The 19,674-nt window shown below is 27.8% G+C and overlaps 2 protein-coding genes across 2 annotated transcripts; one reads left to right on the top strand and one right to left on the bottom strand.

Annotated features, from left to right (window-relative positions):
• The first annotated feature begins 181 nt into the window (after nucleotides 1–181).
• On the top strand, nucleotides 182–10,746 carry LOC117180608 (protein eyes shut). The gene is made up of 16 exons (XM_033373100.1): nucleotides 182–189; nucleotides 639–776; nucleotides 919–1,067; nucleotides 1,162–1,272; nucleotides 1,354–1,461; nucleotides 1,527–1,640; nucleotides 1,713–2,302; nucleotides 4,014–4,664; nucleotides 4,748–5,058; nucleotides 7,098–7,308; nucleotides 7,534–7,685; nucleotides 7,763–7,899; nucleotides 7,969–8,214; nucleotides 9,985–10,161; nucleotides 10,251–10,479; nucleotides 10,545–10,746. Exons 1-16 carry the CDS (start codon nucleotides 182–184, stop codon nucleotides 10,606–10,608), a joined length of 3,396 nt encoding a protein of 1,131 aa, XP_033228991.1. The 3' UTR covers nucleotides 10,609–10,746.
• Nucleotides 10,500–19,665, bottom strand: LOC117179789 (ATP synthase mitochondrial F1 complex assembly factor 2). Its single transcript, XM_033371898.1, has 6 exons — nucleotides 19,467–19,665; nucleotides 15,532–15,725; nucleotides 15,194–15,304; nucleotides 14,865–15,045; nucleotides 12,394–12,509; nucleotides 10,500–10,896 (listed from the first exon to the last, which is right to left on the bottom strand). The coding sequence occupies exons 1-6, from the start codon at nucleotides 19,522–19,524 to the stop codon at nucleotides 10,744–10,746; spliced, it is 813 nt and encodes a 270-aa protein (XP_033227789.1). The 5' UTR covers nucleotides 19,525–19,665; the 3' UTR covers nucleotides 10,500–10,743.
• Nucleotides 19,666–19,674: the final 9 nt, after the last annotated feature.

The following is a 19,674-nucleotide window of genomic DNA, read 5'->3' as shown; positions in this document are numbered from 1 at the left end:
ATAAAATAATTTTCTGAGCGAATTATATATTTTATAAATCAATCAAGTGAATTCTTATTCCTGACGCACGCGTAAATTCTATACAGGCCCTTGTGTTATTTACGCGTTGCTATGACTACTGTTATCAGACTTGTGTGTAAAATATACTAGCTACATATCATTTTTTACCCGTGGACGAACTATGTTCAGGTAATTTCATTCGGTCAATTAATATTGTAACGCAAAAAATTAATTATATCTCAATTTTGTCTCTATCATATCATTATTCTAAAGAAATTTAAACTCAAAAGTTTGCCGGTAGAACTACTTAGGAAAACATTGTGACGTCATAGTTTGTACAGATTACACAATGTGTTATATATTGTATAAGTAGATGAACATGGGGTCATTGATACCAGGAAGCTATTATCATAAAGGATAAGCTGGTTTCCTACATACTTGTGTTATTAACTTGAAAATAATTGTTAGCAATTTCGCTGAAAAATATATTCCATATAATTTTTCTTTAAACAAAAAAAAGGTTCGAATTAATTATTTAAAATCACTGTATTAATCTACTATTTACTAAAAAAATGTATAAATTCATAAACATCAAATGATGGCGATATATTTCTTTCTCATAATATCTTTTTCCTCAGATTTCCAAAATGCGTTCTTCAACCAAGAAGCAAAATTTTAATTCTAATACTTTCCACTCTTATGATCTCAGTTTCATCCAGTTTTCATTGTAGCAGCAATCCTTGTATATATGGGATCTGTTTAGACGATGGCAATAGGTACATAATTATTACTTTAAATAAACTAAATTCCTGATTAACACATTTTATTTTTTGAACTCCAGTTGTTATTCTGATCAGGAATTTACCTTTTTTTTGAAATAATATAAACAGAAATAGAATAAAATCATTTTCAAAATAGTTCCTACTCATGCTACTGTATCGATGGATACACTGGATTGCATTGTGAAATTAATTGGGATGACTGTTGGTCCAATCCTTGCTTGAATGGTGGAACATGTAATGATGCTCTTGCAGCCTACAATTGTTCTTGCACCGAAGGCTTTGTTGGTAAAAAAACTAATTATGTAATTTTTCACACAAGAAATAAAAGCCTTTTCAATAAAACTATAAAAATGATCAATAAACAATTTAAATCTCAAAGGTGTGAACTGTGAACAAAAATACAGCGAGTGTTTAAACCAGCCATGTCTCAACAATGGCACTTGTGTTGACTACAATGGATTCACGTGCCAATGTCCTGAAGGATATTCAGGTTCTTTTTTTATTAATAATCGAATTTGATAAAAACTAGCAATCTAGATTTCACAAAATTAAAAGACCACAAAAATTGTAGGCGAATATTGCGAAATTGATGTCTCTGTCTGCAATGACACAATTTGCAAAAATGCTGGCGAATGCATAGAGGGTCCTGGATTATCATTTTCTTGCCGGTGCATGGAAGGTTTGTCAGATCAGATATAAAGTACAATTTTCGAAAATGTCTAATCATTAATTTTGTTTTTCTAGGATGGACTGGACAATTCTGTGAAGAAGATATTGATGAATGTCTTGCATCCCCTTGTCAGAATGGTGGACTTTGCATCAATCTTCCTGCCACTTACACCTGTGCTTGTTTATTTGGTAAACAGAGATTTTGCTTCTAAAATTATAAGTCTTTCAAAAAGTTAAAAAATTTATTTAAAAAATGTTTAGGTTTTACAGGAAAAGATTGCGACAGAGTGATAGTTCCCTGCGAGCACAATCCTTGCCAAAACGATGCGATTTGTCTCTTAGAATACAACCAACCAGTTTGTTATTGTGTGCCTGATTATCATGGAATATTTTGTGAATTGAAATATGATGACTGCGAATCAAAATTTGCAAAATGCGAAAACGGAGGAACCTGCGTCGATGGAATAAATAATTTCACCTGTTCATGTCCAACAGAGTTTGATGGAGAAATGTGCAACGAGTATATTGGCTTCAGTTCACCAAGTCTCAATAGTGAAGTTTCGACTGAATCACTCCAAACTTCAGTCGAAAGTTCAACTTCTACAGAAAATAATAATATCCAATCTTCAACTAGTTCGACATTTACAACAGATTATAGTGAATCTAGAGAAATTCCTCTGGAGGGTACAATATATCCTAGCACAAACTTGACTACTATTGAAAGTAGAATAAATTCCAGTACTCTTAGTAGTTTAATTACTATAGTTGAGAATTTAACTACAGAAACTGGTATTTTAAATTATACAGCTGATAGTTTAAATTCTAGGTCAACAGTTGCATCACCTACAAATGTGAGTTCGAAAAAAGTTCCAGGGTGGCCACTCAAAGTTAAAAAAAAAAAATTCCCGGTCATTTCCCGGTTTTAAAACGAATTTCCCGATTTTTTAAATGTTCAAAATCAAACATTCAAAGCTAAACAATTTATGATTTAAAGTATTCAACAAATAATTTACAAATTAACGATACTAATGCAGAATAATTATAAATTTTAAGTCTTTTAAACGAAATATTTAAAATTAAGCTATTTTCAACTAAAACGTTCAATATTTTATAAATTTGAAGAATTAAACATTAAAAACACTCCAAATGTCATCCAAATTTTTAAAAAAATATTTCGGAGTTATTAAACCGAAAAATAATTCAAATTGGACATTCTTTTATCAAGTTTATTACAAATTAAATTGAATGAAAATTAAAAAAGGATATGTTATGATTTTTTTAAATGTTTGCACTATCTAAAATACATATTTTTTGGTTTGTAAAAACTAGTTTTAAAAAGTTTCTTTGTCAATTTCGTGTCAAAACCCAAGTCGACTCTCTACTCAAAATTGTAAAATTTTGAACAATTTCAATTTTATATCAAACATGTTTCAAAGATTCAATTAAAAATCGCAACAATTTTAATTTGGAATTGTCTAATTCTCGAATTTTCAATCGTAGTCTAGTAAATTTTTATGCAGTGAATTTATAATCTTTGAAGTATGAAAAAACATCAATTCTTAAAATATACAATTTTCAAACTTCGAAATTCTTCTAATTTTAACGCTTTCTATTTTTCATTGTTTATCGAATTTTAAATAGCAATTTATTATTTGGAAAAATTTAATTCAAAATTTTCAATTTCATACGCTACACACTTTCGAAACTTTTTAAGCTCTAAAATATGAAACTGAAATTATTAAATTTTCAGCGTCTTCAATTAAAAACTATTTAACTAAGAAATATTTTAATTGGAAATTTTACAACAATGTTTAAATTCATATTCGAATTTCATCATTCTGAAATAATAAAAATTAAGTTTTTTAGTTTTAATGTGTGCGCATATAATTTTAGCATACTATCACTTCTGACCAATTTTTGAAGAATGATTGAATTTTAATGATTAATAGCTTACTTGTTGAGAAAAATATTATCTACATCTCGACTGTTTCCAATCTTGAAATTAAATTTTTCTCTTGCTGAAATCTTTAAAACAACTTTTGTCAAAGAAAACGTTTTTTAAAGAAATAATTAATCCATGCAAATTTTCAGAATGATTTTAATTTAAAATCAATTTTTTTATTCTAGAAGACTTCGAATGACAATTGTTGCATTTCAAATAAAATTATTATTAAGTTTTGAATGTTATGAATAAAAAATGTATTAGTTTAAATAGGAATTGATGTTTAAATTATATAATTTTGGGAGAATTTAAATTTGAAATCAAACAATTTTGTACATTTACATTGAAATGTTTTTAATAAAAGACATATTTTAAAAAGGAAACTTAAAATTACTTATAAAAAGCGACCAAAAGTTAAAAAAAGTGACTCACTGGCAGACTTAAAGTAAGCAATCAAAATTATAAATTGTAAATTTTCCGAATGTAGAGAAAATCAATTCTGGCATTTCCCGAATTTTTCAGGTCTCTAAAAATTGCCTGTAATTTTTCAGTCCAGAGGCCACCCTGAGAGAGTTCAAATACATTTTTAACTCAAGGAATAAGATACAAATTATTTACAGGCATCCGCTCTCAATAGCACATATCCAACAACCTTAAGTCTCAGTGAAAATCAAACCGAACAAGTTTTTCCTGAACTAACAACCGTTTTTGGAAATTTTTCAACTCAAACTTATACGACGGAAACTTACGAAGCTCAGATGTTCAATGGAAGCAGCACAATTTTTATTGAAGAAACCACATTGCCCTATGAGATTCCGAATGCATCAACTGAAATCAGCTTTTCGCCTAAACCAGTACCTACAAGTCCCAGTTTTGAAGCCACAGCTTCATCTAATACTTCCAGTTTTATCACTGATCAATGGAAATTAACAGAAACATCAGCTGATATTACAGAGGAAATTACTGAAAATTTCGAAGATAGAATTAGTACCAGGATTCCAATTTCCTCTCCAGAGACGTCTTCTAGAACGATGATTTTAAAACCAGTATCTGATACTCCCTTCACTGATACGACAATTAGTTTAACTGGTGATTTTTCTTCAACGCCGATAAGCCGAGTTACGACGGAGGAATCATTGTATAAAACAAGCTTTTCAACTCAATTCGATTTTGAAAGTACAAGTATACGAGCAACTGATAGAGATCTTATTTACAATTGTAATTTTCAACAATGTGCCAATACAACTCTTTGTTTACGAAACTTTACAGAGGTATTACAAAATTCAGCCTTTTTTTATCAATAATGCATTTCATGAGTTTGGCTGATAAATTAGGAATAAAAAATTATTTACAGTGCGATTGTAGTTATCGAAACAACTGTAAAACAACACCAAGTATAACGAATGCTGCATTTAATGGAAAATCTTACATAAGACAAGAGATTCTGATTGGAGAAAATGGAACTTTACAAATTTCTCTTAGACTTAAAACAAAAACCAAAAGTGGAATTCTAGTTCACGCTTTTTTTGACGACGAGAGATATGTTTTGTTGTATATAGAAATGGGACAACTGAAATTCCAGTTTTCCTGTGGTCTTCAAACCATGCTTTTTGGAGAAATCGATTCACCAATTAATAATGGTTTTGATGTGGACATTGAAATGAGGTGAGAATCCTACTTTTCAGACATTTTTGACATTCTGACAAGGGACCGTTCACGAATTGCGTCACGTTATTTTTAACTTTTTCCACCTATTCCCTTATTCGCCACAGAACATCACTCAAAGCTTGAACCCCCAGAGTGACGTCACAAAAACCAACACCTCCCCCCACCCTCTTTAGGTCAACATTTTTTCTCCCGTTTCATGTGGCAAATGCCTAAAATAAAACACAAAACATACCAATATAATAATTTAACAGACTTCGCTGCCCCAAATATTTTCAAGCCATATTGAATTCAATATAAAATATTTAAGATTTCAAGTATAAATACTTATATTGCATTTTTAACAAAATAGTTGGTTTTTTAACCAGAACAAAATTAATTTTTTTACCAAAAAAGATCAATTTTTAACGAAAGAGTTGAGTTATCAATCTAATAATAGAAACAAGATGTTCTTTTCATAGTTAATAAAAATATTATTATTGATTTTTCCACCAAAATACTTTTTTTTTAAATAGTTTAATTTTTAACTAGGAACTTTTCTATCAAAAAATATAAGTTTTCAATCGAATAAAACAAATTTTCAAAAAATCATTTGAATTTTCGAAAAAAAATGACTTTTTAACAAAACAGTTGTATTTTATACAAAATGATTAAATGTTTGACAAAATAGTTGAAATTGTAACTAAACAGTATAATTTTCAACCAAAAAGTTGAATTTAAAAAACTGATTATCAACGAAACAGTTGCATTTACAAGCAAATAGTTGAACTCTAAAAAAAAGAGACGAATTTTGAACCAAAATGTTGAATTTTTATCCAAGAATTTTTCCGCCAAAATAAATGAATTTTCATTTGAAAAAGATGAAATTTCAACAAAGCAGTAAAATTTTGGAAAAAGATTACTTTAATAAAATAGTTTAATTTTCAAAAAATAATAATAATAATTGTAGGCAAAATCGTTGCATTTCCAGCGATATAGTTGAACTTTCAAACAAAAGACACATTAACAAAAATAGTTCAATTTTTAACCGAGAACTTTTCGACCAAAAAAGATGAATTTTCAATCGAATAAGACAAATTTACAAAAAAAGCATTTAAATTTTCGAAAAAAGATGACTTTTTAACATAATAGTTGTATTTTCCACAAAATAATTAAATTTTTAACAAAATAGTTGAAACTGCAATCACACAGTATAATGTTTAACCAAATAGTTGAATTTCAAAAAAAAACTTATTATCAACTAATACTAAACAGTTACATTTAAAACCAAATAGTTGAACTTTCACGCAAAAATGGTGAGTTTTAAATACAAAAAAAGGATTAAACTTAAAACCACCACAGTTTCATTTTCAACCAAATACAATAGTTGAAACTTAAATTAAACAAGACGAATTTTCTATCCAAAAAGTCGAATGCTCAACAAAACAGTTAAATTTTGAACAAAATATTTGGATTTTGAATTTTAAAAAATAATTCTGAACGAAAAATATAGTTGATATTTCAACTAAGAAGAGATTTTAATTTTTAATTACAAAGAAAACAGTCGAATTCAACCAAAAAGATGAATTTTCAAACTAGAAGTACGAATTTTCAACTAAAACTATCAACTTTTGAAAAAAATATAATAGTTAAATTGTCACTTACAAAAGTTGATTAGAAAAAAATCGAATTTTCAACTAAATGGTTCAATCTTCAACTAAATAATAGAATTTTAACGAGAACAGATTTATTATTCTGAACAAAAAAAATAATCGTGAAATTATCAATTAAAAATAATTAAGTTTCCATGAATAATAATCGGATTTTCTCATTGGGATCTATCAATTCAGTTTGCATTTTAAAAAAAAAAGAGAAAAGGTTAAGTTTCTTATAAACAGGGAAGAAAGAAGAATAAAAAAATTAATAAAGAGGGGAATATGTCACAAATAGAACTCCGACCCCCCCCCCCCCCCCCCCCCCCCGTTAGCGTGGAATAGCCTTCGAACGTCTCCGAAGGAGTTTTTCGTTCGAAGAACGTAATTAGATATATTTTTAATTAGATTTCAGTACATAATAGAACACAAGGCAGATAAATGTTCAGCCAGATTGCTAATAAATGACACAATAGCAATGAGTGGAGAACAAGTTTTACCATCGCACGCAACTATGCCTCAAAATTCAAGACTTCACTTAGGTGGAATACCTCTTGCATTTTCTCATCATTTTCCGCAAATTGCATTAGGATTTGTGGGCTGCATGAGTTTACTAAAGGTGATATATTATATTTCAAATTTATTTCCTTTAATTTAAAAAAAAGATCTTCAAAGTTTGCCTTTAAATCCTAAACTTCAATTTTAGAAAATCGGAAGATATCTCTAATTTTCGAATACTTTAAAAGTCGAAAGGTCTCAAATTCAAGAAATTATCATTTAAATTTAGAGTTTACATAGACCAATTTGCTGGAAATATGATCTAATAACGAAGCTATTTTTTTAGATAAACGACGTTCACAGAAATTTCGTATCTGATTCCCTGGAAGTGTTTCAAATAGATGAATGCAGTTCATTTTTATGTTTAACAAACCCTTGTAGAAATTCAGGCGCCTGTGCGGAAATAGACGGAAAAGTTCAGTGCAAATGTCCTCTCGGGTAAACTATAAATTCCTTTAAAAATATACTATCTTTGTCAAACATGATCTGATTTTAAAATGTAATTTTTTACATAGATATTCAGGAAATCTTTGTGAAAGATCTGCCTGTGACGATAATCCTTGTCATTTGGGAGCAACCTGCATAACATATCCAGGGACAAGTTTCATTTGTATTTGTCCCCTTGGAATGCATGGCCTGTTTTGTGAAGCAGGTAACTATTTTGTTTTAAGAAACGCAAATAAAATCTAATGAATATAATGTTATAATTTGTGATTTACAGATATCGCGATTTTGCAACCATCCTTTACAGTATTCATCCCTGGGTTATCTTCCTACATGGCTTATGGGATTTCTCCTTCTATAAAGGATGGCATGGAATTAAAAATGCGAATCGCACCTCACACGGTGGAACAAATTTCACTAATCGCTTATTTAGGACAAAGCGGATCAAGAAGAGACTTGAGCGATCATTTTTCGATAACTTATGTCCGAGGATACATAATGCTAACATGGGATTTAGGTTCTGGTATGTTAGACAGCTTTGGAGCCGTTCAAAGACTACGCGACAACATTTTTTCTTTTACTTTATTAGATAAATACCCCATATAAAACACAAAACATACAAACATATTATTTTAACAGACTTCACGGCCCAAAATGCTCTCAAAACTGGAGAAATTCGGTGGTTTTTTAGGAAAATAGAAGAATAAATTATTTTGAATAAAATTAATGTATGGATGTCATATTGAACTCGATATCAAACGCTTAAGATTTTAAGTCGATTTTAACAAAATAGTCGAATTTTCAAGGAGAGTTAAGATTTCAAGCTAAAAAGTCAATTTAAAAAAAAACAATTTAACTTTTAAAACACAAAAGATTTATTTTACAAAAAACGTAATTTAATGCTAAGGAAGATGCATTTTTATCAAACAAATACAAATATTTTACAACCACACAGTTGCACTTCACACCAAACAGATTAAATTTCAAGCAAAAGAGACGAATTTTCAGCAAAGTAGTTGAAGTTTCAAGCCAAAAGGACGAATTTTTTTAGAAAATAGTTCAATTTTTAATCCGAAAGAAGGAATTTTCTATAAAAAAATACGGATGTTCGAGGAAACAATTTAAAAAAAATGTGAACTAAAATTATAAATCTTCTAAAAAAATAAATTTTAACAAATTACTTTCAACAAAATAGTTGAATTTTCAAACAAAAAATCTTTTTTATTTAAAGCATAAAACAGTTGAACTTCCGAACAAGAAGATTAACTTTAAAAAATACTTAAATAAAAAAATATATCAAACAAACGGTTGTATTAGAAACAAATAGTTGAACTTTCAATCAAAAGGGACGAATTTACAACAAAATAGTTGAATTTTCAAGCCAAAAGACGAACTTTTTAAAGACAGTTCAACATTCAATCCGAAAGAAGGAATTTTCTATACAAGAAGAAGGTTCATTGAAATAGTTATTTTTAAACAAATTAATCAATTTTCAACAACAGAGTGAAATTTTTAGCAAAATAGTTACATTTTCAACAAAAAAATTTATTTTAAATCTAAAACAGTTGAATTTTCGAACAAGAAGATTACTTTTGTTTACATAGTTTATGAATATACTTTTTTATACTTTCAATCAAAAGTGACGATTTTTTAAACCAAAAGAACGAATTTGCTTAGAATACAGTTCAATTTTTAATCCAAAAGAAATAATTTTCTGTACAAGGAGTAGGTTCAATGAAATAGTTATTTTCAACAAAATAAATGAATTTTCAACAAAATAATGAAATTTTTAACAAAGTAATTAAATTTCCAAAAAAATAGTTGAATTTTCAACCAAAGAGATGAATTTTCTATCCAAAAAGACGAATTTTCAACAAAACAATTTTTAACCCCAAAAATATGAATTTTCAAGAAAAAAGTTTATTTTAAACTAAAAACGATCAACTTTCTACCTAACATAGAATAATTAAACTTTCAGTTAAAAGTTATAAGTGCGAATAGTACAAAATTTAAAAATAAATGTATATTGTAATAAAAATAATGTCATTAAAAAGAGAAAATTAATAATTGCAGCAATTATTAATAATTGCACAAAACTGACTCAATTATTATTGCTGATATATCTTTTATTACTCCTTTACTGTCCATTTAACCTCCCTCATTGCCCGCCCAACACTTTAATTGTCCAACCTAAATAACCAAAAACAATAAAACAACCAAATATTTTAAACCTGAAATGAAGGCTGTTTTTAAAATAATCGCATAACAAAATTTCTCTCTGTTATGATTCCAGGAGTTCGTAGAATATTTACAAATACACCATTAAGTGTTCAATCTCACAGAGCTCATACAATTCGGGCAGGAAGAAAAGGAAGAGAGGCTTGGCTTTCGATTGACGGAATGGGAAACGTAACTGGTCGAACTGTCGGTTCCATGGCACGATTAAACGTTTCACCAATTCTTTATATTGGCAAGTTAATCAAATTTGAATTAATAAGTCCAAATTTTCATGTCCCGATAATAATTTTAATCATGAGGAGCATCAAATTTGTTCAACAGGAGGTCACAAGTCGAAAAATTTCGAGACTCTTCCGCACGATTTGCCTCTTCACACAGGGTTTTCTGGCTGTATATATGATATCGAGCTACGCACAGAAGAGACCGTCTTCCCAATTACGCAATCAAATCCCGCAACCGGAAGAGGAATTAGCGAATGCCATCGAAACGAGTGTTCCCACAATTCATGTAAAAATGGTGCTGTTTGTTTAAATCACGGACCGACATACAGGTATGCTAAGATCATTTTTCAAACATTACACGACTCTTTATTTATAACTTATAATTTATTTACAGTTGCATCTGTATGAGGGACTGGGAAGGACCCGATTGTTCGAAATCTTCAGAAATCGATAAATAACGATTAAAAACCGTAAAAAATTTATTGAAATCAATTAGTTAAATGTAGAAATGTTTTGTTTTTTATATTTAAGGCTGCATTTTAAATAATACTGCACTCGGATAGTTGGTAAGCGATTTTATATACCTTTACATTTTACATCTCCGTTTTTCGAATTCTGTCCAGTTTTGGTTCAGAGGTCATCGAATTGGAGTTTAAATGGATGAATATGATTGCGGCAGCTAAACGTGCTTGTAAATCGTATTTACTTAGTTCATGAGACCATTCCACACGTCCCCAGTGAGAAATCTACAAAATTTGAAATTAGGGACACTTATTTTTAGGCAAACTTCACAAAAAGTTCTTTGATTTAGACTATTTAGTGAATCATTCTTATTTGTCAGCAACAGGGTGGTCCACAAAATAAATTTTTAAGGACCGATACCCATCAATTTTTTCGTTTTCCGGAAAAAGACATTCAATATTTTTTTTTCTTTTAAATCGTTCGACATTCACCCTGGATTTTAAGATCAGCATGGGGTTTTTAATGGTAAAATCTCGGTTTTCGAAAAAAAATATATATGTAACTAACTTTTTGTAAATTAAAGTTAAGTCACTCCTCAAGGAATGTTAAAGGAATAAATTTCACTCAATAACTTTTAATTTTGACCCCTCCAACCCCCTTCAATTATGCCCGAAAAATGCCCCCAAAAATGTAAAATAGCAGCTTTATTTGAAACTCATACCAAGAACGGTTTTTTCCAACACTTATTTCATCTCAAGTGATACATTTTTTATCATTTTTAGTCTAATTTTTAATAGTTTAAACAATTGTTATTTGTTTAAAAAATTATTTTCCAGTAAATAGTGAAAAGTTACGATTTCCCAGAATAAATGATATAATTGATAAATGCGAAAAACATTGTTTTGTTTAACATTTTAAGCAATTGTTTAAAAAATTCCTATTTTCATAACTTTCCACCAAGTCCTGAAAAGTTAGTCTTCTGTCTAATTAATGACATAATTAACAAATCTTAAGATTATGTTTAGTTAGGATTTTTGTCAAATTATTTAAACAATTTTTATTGATGGAAAAAATTGTCGACCTTGTAAATCGTGAAAAGTTATTATTATCTAGAATTCATGACGCGATTAATGAAAGTCAAGATTAGTATTGTTTATAAAATTAGGGTATAAGTTCTGAGATAAGAAACTACTGAATAATAAGCAAAGTAGTAGAAGAGATTCGAAAAAAACCAGAATTTTCTCCACCATTTCTTTAAAAAGGCGAAACTGAATGATTATTAATTATTCAAATAATTGCCTACTTTCTTCTACAACAAATATCACTGTCATCATTCACTAGTTGCATAATTAATTCCTGAAAATAGTAACTTTTCATTATTTAAAAGGAAAAAATGGTTTAAACAAATGAAAATTGTTTAAATAATTTTAAACTGTCTTTCACAAAAAATATTACTCCGATCATTCATTAACTGCGTTATTATTTCCAGAAAATAGTAATTGCGTGAAAACAATTCCTTCAAAATCCTTAATAGGTTAATGAAATTAAATAAATTTTTTCCATTTTCTTCGAAAACCAAACTTTTCCCAATTTCGAAAACCCAGGATACGGTTATAATGTTGACGGGTTTGAAAAAAATATGAAATTTCTTTTTCCAGAAAAGGAACAAATTGGGGATGGGGATCAATCACGAAAAATCGAAAGTCGAATTTTTAGAAGTATAAATTTGGACCAACTCAGTAAGCAAGCAATTATGCTTCTAGTTTCTCAAAAAAAAGTACCTGATACTCTTCCTCCAGCCGAGAAAGATACACAGCATCTTCGACTTTAATTACTCTTTCGGAAGCAGCAAGTGTCAAAATAACCGACTTCGTGGTATCCACACCAAATTTGAAACCTGTAAATACAAGAATTTAATTAGTTTTCAAATGATTCACAGGCTATCTACTCAAATCCTGGGAAAATTCCCTGATATTCCAGGTTTTTTTCAAGCACATCTAGATATATCCATGTATATTTTTTTCTAATACGGAGGAATTAAAAAATGTTGCATTCTTTAAAGCAATCGACCTTACATACCTTCAAAGCATTAGATAATACTTCAAAAATCCAAATTTATTATCCTACTGTGATTGGTTAAATTAAAAATTGTAATTATATAAATTAATTAATTTATTAATTTTTTACCTTATAATATCGCGAAAGTAAATACAATTATGCATCTAATAAGGCAAAGTTGAAGGCAAAAGTCAATTTTATAAAAATATATTACAAAGTCAATTTTCGAGTTTTTTTGAAGATTTTGAATAACTATGAAAGTTATTAACATTTTTTTTCAGTTTCCATGATATTTGTAGAATTTTACCCCTAGACTCTGCCCCAGGGTCAAACTTGGTGCAAAAAGTCGCAAAACTTTAAAAATGTGTAAATACTTGCAAACATTTTTTAAAAATCATTATTTGTCATATTTTAAGCAATTTTAGACCCAATCTATTTCTGATTAGGCAGTTCCACGTTTGAAGTCGTAGAATATCTCGGGGATGAAATATATTGTTTCTTAACGAAAACTAGGCTATACGTATTATTCTGATTTAAGAAAAAAATGACTTCGAAGTTATGCATATTTGAATGTTTTTTTAACCCCCAATTTTTTTTCTTCTATAACTTTTTATCCAGTTGCGGCGCTTTGAATTTCTTTCCAGAGTCTAGTAGAATTTATTTCCTTCTTTCGAAATCTAACGTAAAATTTAAAAAAGGTTCAGAATTGACGATATTAAAAAATCTTAAGAAAATATTTTGCAAATTTTAAATAATTCTACAAAAAAATCTATATCTTGCAATATTTACGAGAAAAATAAAATAATCAATTTTGATAAACAAAAGATTATTTTTTTGCCAACAAAAATGATTTAGCCCGCAAAAAACCACCTTTTTTATGTTCTTTGATTAAAATAGTTGTATATAATTAAGACATCCAATAAATTTCATGTGGGCTCAACCATCTTTGTGGTGATTTTTTTCTTGTTTTCTCGTAAATTGTGCAAGATATCAAATAAATAAAAGAAAATTTTAAAATGTTTAAACTTTTTTGTTAACATTTTTTCCTATCTGTCGTTTGTGAGAAAAATTCCAAAATTATATTTGATGAAAAAAAGATTCTCCTGAACAGAAAAATTATTTAGACCGCATTAAACTCACAAGATGTTTTTCCTTAGGAGAGTAAAAATTTAACAAAAAATATAAGTGTTTTTTTTTTTAGAAAATGTTATTTTGGAAAAACTGCTAGAATCTGGAGAGAAGTGAAGAATACCTCAATTAGGTAAGAAATTAGAGAAATTTACAGAAAAAATCTTACCTTCGTAGAAATTTTTGTTTCTCAAATCAGAAAAATATGTATAGCCTAATTTTTTCTATGAAAAAATATATGTCGTCCCAGAAAAATTCAACGACTTAAGGTGTAAGAACCTGTCTGATTTGAAATAGATTCGGTCTTTAGTAATATTTATAAAAATATATATATTTTTAATGTTTTAATGAATTGGCAAATACAATCATTATTTGAAGTTTTGGGACATTTTCGTACGAAGTTCGGCCCTAGGATAGAATCTAGGGGAAAAGGACTAAAACTATCTTAGTACAAAATTAAAAAAAATACCTTTGAGACTTACCTTTAAAATGAGCCCAAAAACTTGAAAAAAATATTAATTATTTTCAAAGTTATTCCAATTTTTCGAAAACATCGAAATTTGACGTTTTTTAAATATTTTTCACTAAATTATCATTTTGCCTTCAACTTGAGCTTATTAGATGCAGTATTTTATTACAAACATTAAGATACTTTAGGCCAATTAATAATAGTGCTAGAAACATAATCATTTCTTCCATTGCTTCATAAACTCCATTAATGAGAATAATAATTAAAACAACATTTTTTTCTTCGTACTTAAAATTCAGTGCATATTTAAAGTACCATTTCATATTTTGCATAAAAGATATTGTCCTGGGATTGGTGAAAATAATAAGAAGTTTGATTTAAATCAGTTTAAATCCAGTACTATAAAATTACATTTACATTTAAGAACATTGTTATTTCACTTTATATATACTTTTTTTTAAATTAAGCATGCTAAAAAAATGTTTACCTTAAAAAAAAAGTTCTGATAATTTTAGGGTTTCCAGGCGAGTAGACACTATGGTTTCATTATTTAAATAATGTAGGATGTACGTGATATTAATATGTAGCGCACAATACCGTGAATAGCTTCGAAGTTGTAGGACATTAAATGTTTCCTTATAATCTCTTTTGTCTCTGTTGTTACTAGTGGAGCTTCTATGCTCCGCGTTTTAGTAATTCCTAATTGGAACCGATCACAAAACCATTGAATCAAAGGATCCCACTTTTCCACCTGAAGATTGTACAATTCCTCCTCATCCTGAAACAATACTTTATTCAGTATTGGAATTATGTTTTAGTTTTGATATAAGTATCAGTTAAATTAGCCTGTAGCCTCGGAATTAGATTTTAGAATTTTAGATACTACTGTAACCGCATGTGATGAAACTAGAGGAATATTTACTTACATTGGATTGAAAAAGAATTGTGTCTGTTTCTAGAAATTGGATAATACTCGAAACAATATCTTCTTTGGTATTATTGTGAGGGTTATCCAGAACTGTGTTGCATAAAGAGGTCTACAAAAATAAATGTTATTGTTTTAGTTATCGCTGTTCTTGAGACAAAATAAGGTTAATCAAATTCATCTAATTTATGTCTGAAGAACAATTTTATTCAAGGGTAGTGGCAATAATAATTTAAGATCTTCGATTTAAGAATAATAATTTATACAAGTTAGTACCGTTTTTTTTTGCTGGTGTAAATAATAAACAAGTATGTAATTTACGTGAATTTTGTTGCTTACTAAATGCATGTTACTTCGATTGATTGTCTCTTTTTGACTCTCCCACTCCACAGCTATTGCGAAAGCTAAAGGTTCACTAGATACTTCGAAGACTTTTCCCTTTGGAGTTTTCAATTTTCTGTGATCGAGTGCAATTTCAAATTTGTTTCCGCTTGATAAAACAGTCGCCTCACGATAAAATCGCTTGACTGTGGCTGAAATAAAAAAGAAAGATTAATTCTTAAGCTATTCAAACAAACAAACAAATTGCTCGATTTAAAAATGAATATTCCAAATAAAAAATGATCATATATATATATATATATATATATACATAACTTGATGCTTTCATGCAAAATATTTACTACTAAACAATTTAAAATTATAATACAAAAATAAGAACAAAAGGTTGACATAATATGATTTTTTAATTTCGACTAGAATAAAATATAATAAATCAGAAAAATGTATACAAAATATAAATGTGATAAAATAATTTTTTAGAATGAATATATGTATTAACGCAGCGTGAAAATTTTAGGAATTAATCATTATTTTTAATTTAAATCTCCAAAGCATGTTTTTTTAGTTTTAAATTTGTAGTGATAAAAGTCTTTTTTGAGGGCCAAGAAGTAAAGTGATCAAGTTGGGTGGTTTCTGCTTTTGTTATTTTAATTTGTAAATTTTGTTAAATTGTATTGGGAATGTTTAAACTGCGATGTTCCACCTGGTGACAAAAATCCGAATTAGAAAGAATAGGTACGATTTTAAAGATGCATTTTAAATTGTGCATAAAAGTGCTTTTAAGATTTTTTTGCGGAATTTAATTCAATTTAGTTTCAATTCCTATCGTCTATTATTCGTATTCTTGCATAATCTGGATAAAATTTGTCGCTGTCTACATTAATTAAACTTTATCTAAACTTACAACGCATTAAAACTTGAATGAAATAGTGAAATATTTCGATTTTTTTCAACCTATTTGAGAAAAATGTGTTGTTAATTTCACTGTTTAAGATGGGCATTCAATTTATAACTATTTATTTTTTATGACAAAATAGTTTTAATTGTGTACCAAATAGTTGACCAAATATTTGAGCTTCGTATCAAATTATTGCATTTTCAAGCGAAAAAGACGAGTTTTTTTTTTAACCAGTTGAATTTTCTACCAAGTTGTTATATTCTATACTAAATTGTTGAATTTGCTAGCCAAAAAGACGAATTTTCTTTGAAACTATTTAATTTTCAACCCGTAACTATGAATTTTCAACAAAAAAAAGTTAATTTATAACCAATCAGTTTTATATTCAACAAAATAGTTAAATCTTCAGATAAAAAGTTACTTTCAACCAAGAAGTTCAATTTTTAACTTAAAAACATTAATTTTCAACAATGAATTTAATAGTTATTAAAAAAAAGAAAATTCAATTTAAAATAAAAAATACTTGCATTTAATTTAAGAAAATCGATTTTATACCCAAAACGACGAATTTTCAACAAAATGCATACATTTTTTACCAGATTTTTCATTTTTGAGCCGAACCTATGAATTTCCTACAAAATAATTAAATTTCAATCAAAAAGATTAGTTTTCTACCTAAAAAGACGAACTTTTAATAAATTATCTAAATTTACAACTAAATACTTTCAAAAATGAACGCAATTTTAGTCTAAATTTTATTCGATTAATTTTTTTATTTATATTTTTTCGTTTCTAAATTATTACCAATATATGAAAAGTATATAATTTTCTATCAAATAGTTTAACTTTATGCCTAATTGTTGAACTTTCACGAGAATCAGTCGAACTCTAAAGCTGAACAATAGGTTTTTTTCACTGTATATGATGGAATCTCAATCTAAAACTATTTATTTTTGATGAAGATTTGTTTTTAGTATTCAATCATTGTTTTATACTTCCCAGAACAATCATAAAAACACTTTGATGCAAAAATTAAAATAAACCTTTAAAATTGCACCTACTTTTTCTAGTTCCAGTTTTCGGCACCAGGTGGCGAAATGGTCGACCACCATTCCAAATAATATTAAATATTTTTCATGTGAGAATTTAAACGCTTTAGAATTTCAAGGATTTTTTAACGAAATTGTATAGTTATATTTTGCTAAAAATTTCAAGTTTTCGGAAAAACCAAATTAAAATGCTATAAAATTGAAAACCATTAGAGTTTACCATTAGAATTATGATATTTATATCATAAGTAAATTTACTTGAAAGAATTATTATTTAAATTATCAAAATGATATGCATGCTGACTGAAAATAACTGTGATGTTAAAAGAATTGCATTTCGAATTTGAACGTTTAAAATTTGGTTATGTAAAATTTAAGTTCTTCAAGATTGTACAAAATTCAATTAAAATCCATTTAGCTAAACAATTTTAAAATAGAAAAGTTTCAAAATGGAATAATGCTATGTTAAGAAAATTCGCAATTATTCAGTTCTGATATAAATCATTCAAAACTGTATAATTAAAAAAAGAAAGCCTTTTAATACTTGACCGACTGTATAAGTTCAGAACACTCCAAATCGCAGTTTAGGATTTAAAGATTAGACTCTCTACTTTTCATGAATTGTTAAAAATTAAACAATTTCGAATTAAAACCTTTAATAATTTAAATCAACTTGAAAAATAAAAGGTTTCAAGAATAATTTAAATGAAACTTTATAAATAAGAGAATTTTAAATTAACACAGCGTGTACAAATCTAGAATTAGTAATTATATTTTCAACTTAAATCGCACAAGCGTAAATATTTTTAGTTTCGAATCTGTAGTAGTAAAATTGTTTTTTGAGGGCCTCCAAATTGTTTAAAATTAAAATCTTTTAAAGACAATTAATTGTAAAAAGAAAATGTTAAAATTTGAATAACCCTGCGTTAACAAATTTCAAAACTATTTAGTTCTGATGTAAATAATACAAAATTGAACAACTGAACAAAACTTTTAAAAAAGAAAGGCTTTTAATAGTTGACCAACTGCAAATTCAGAAAACATAAAACCATAGGTATGAAATGTTATCAGAATTATACAATTTCCGATCAAAAGCTTGAATCATTGACAATAATTAAAAAATGAAAACGTTTAAAGAAAAATTTTAATGAAAATTCATCAATTAGAGCATTTCAAATTAATTCAGGGTGTAAATTTCAGGAATTAATCACTATTTTCAATTAAAATCGCTCTAGCTTGTATATTTTTTAGTTCTGAATATATAGCAGTAAAATTATTTTTTGAGAGCCTTACAATTGTTGACAATTGTGCCGTTTTAAATTAAAACTTCTTATAGGTAAATACATTTAAACGAAAAAGGGTTCAATCATTTGCTTCTAATGTGAATAATTCAAAATTATATAACTAAAAAAATAAAAACTTTTATTACTTGACCGATTATAAATCCAGAACGATCAAAATCGTAGTTAACGTTAGGGACTCTCTTTTCTACATGAATTGCTAAGAAATAAACAATTTCCAATTTAAAACTTTGATAATTAAAAACATTTACAGTATAATTTCAATGAAACTTTATGGATTAGAGAATTTTAAATTAACGCAGCGTAAAAAATTCAGGAATTAATCATGATTTTCAATTTAATTTTTGAGGGCCTTGAAAATTTTCAAAATCGTACACTTTTAAATAAAAATCTTTTATGGATTTAGCCACTTTGAGTTTTATATCCTAAAAATACTGATAAATAATGAGTCTTGTTATTGATAATTTTTAGTTGTATACAAAGGCGTAAAATACATAAAACTTCAAACCAGTGTTCTCTGTTTTAAAACGAAAAAATATAAACGAATTATTTATAAAATCGCAAAAAAATCCTTCAAATAAATTATTAAGTTCCCATTTACCAAAAAATACTAAAATATGTTTCAAACATAAATTAACAAAAGTAAGGTTATGTTATACAACATTTGGAGGATGAAAAACTTACCCATAGTTCTCACTATAATTGATGAGGGTATAAATATTCGAAACTTTGTGGAAAACATTGTTAAACAGTCTAACTGTCATTCAAGTCTAAAAACACAATTTTCTCTCATAAAATCGTATCCAAAAAAATCAGTTCAAAATCCTGCGCGAGTGCAGAACACTAATTTGTTAAAGGTAGAGGTCGCTTTAAAAATTAAATATCTTTGAAA

The sequence above is a fragment of the Belonocnema kinseyi genome, chromosome 9 (assembly GCF_010883055.1).
Source record: "Belonocnema kinseyi isolate 2016_QV_RU_SX_M_011 chromosome 9, B_treatae_v1, whole genome shotgun sequence".
In the NCBI taxonomy this organism is placed as follows: domain Eukaryota; kingdom Metazoa; phylum Arthropoda; class Insecta; order Hymenoptera; family Cynipidae; genus Belonocnema; species Belonocnema kinseyi.
Note: the sequence above shows the minus strand (reverse complement) of the source record. Positions and strands in the feature narration are given on the sequence as shown.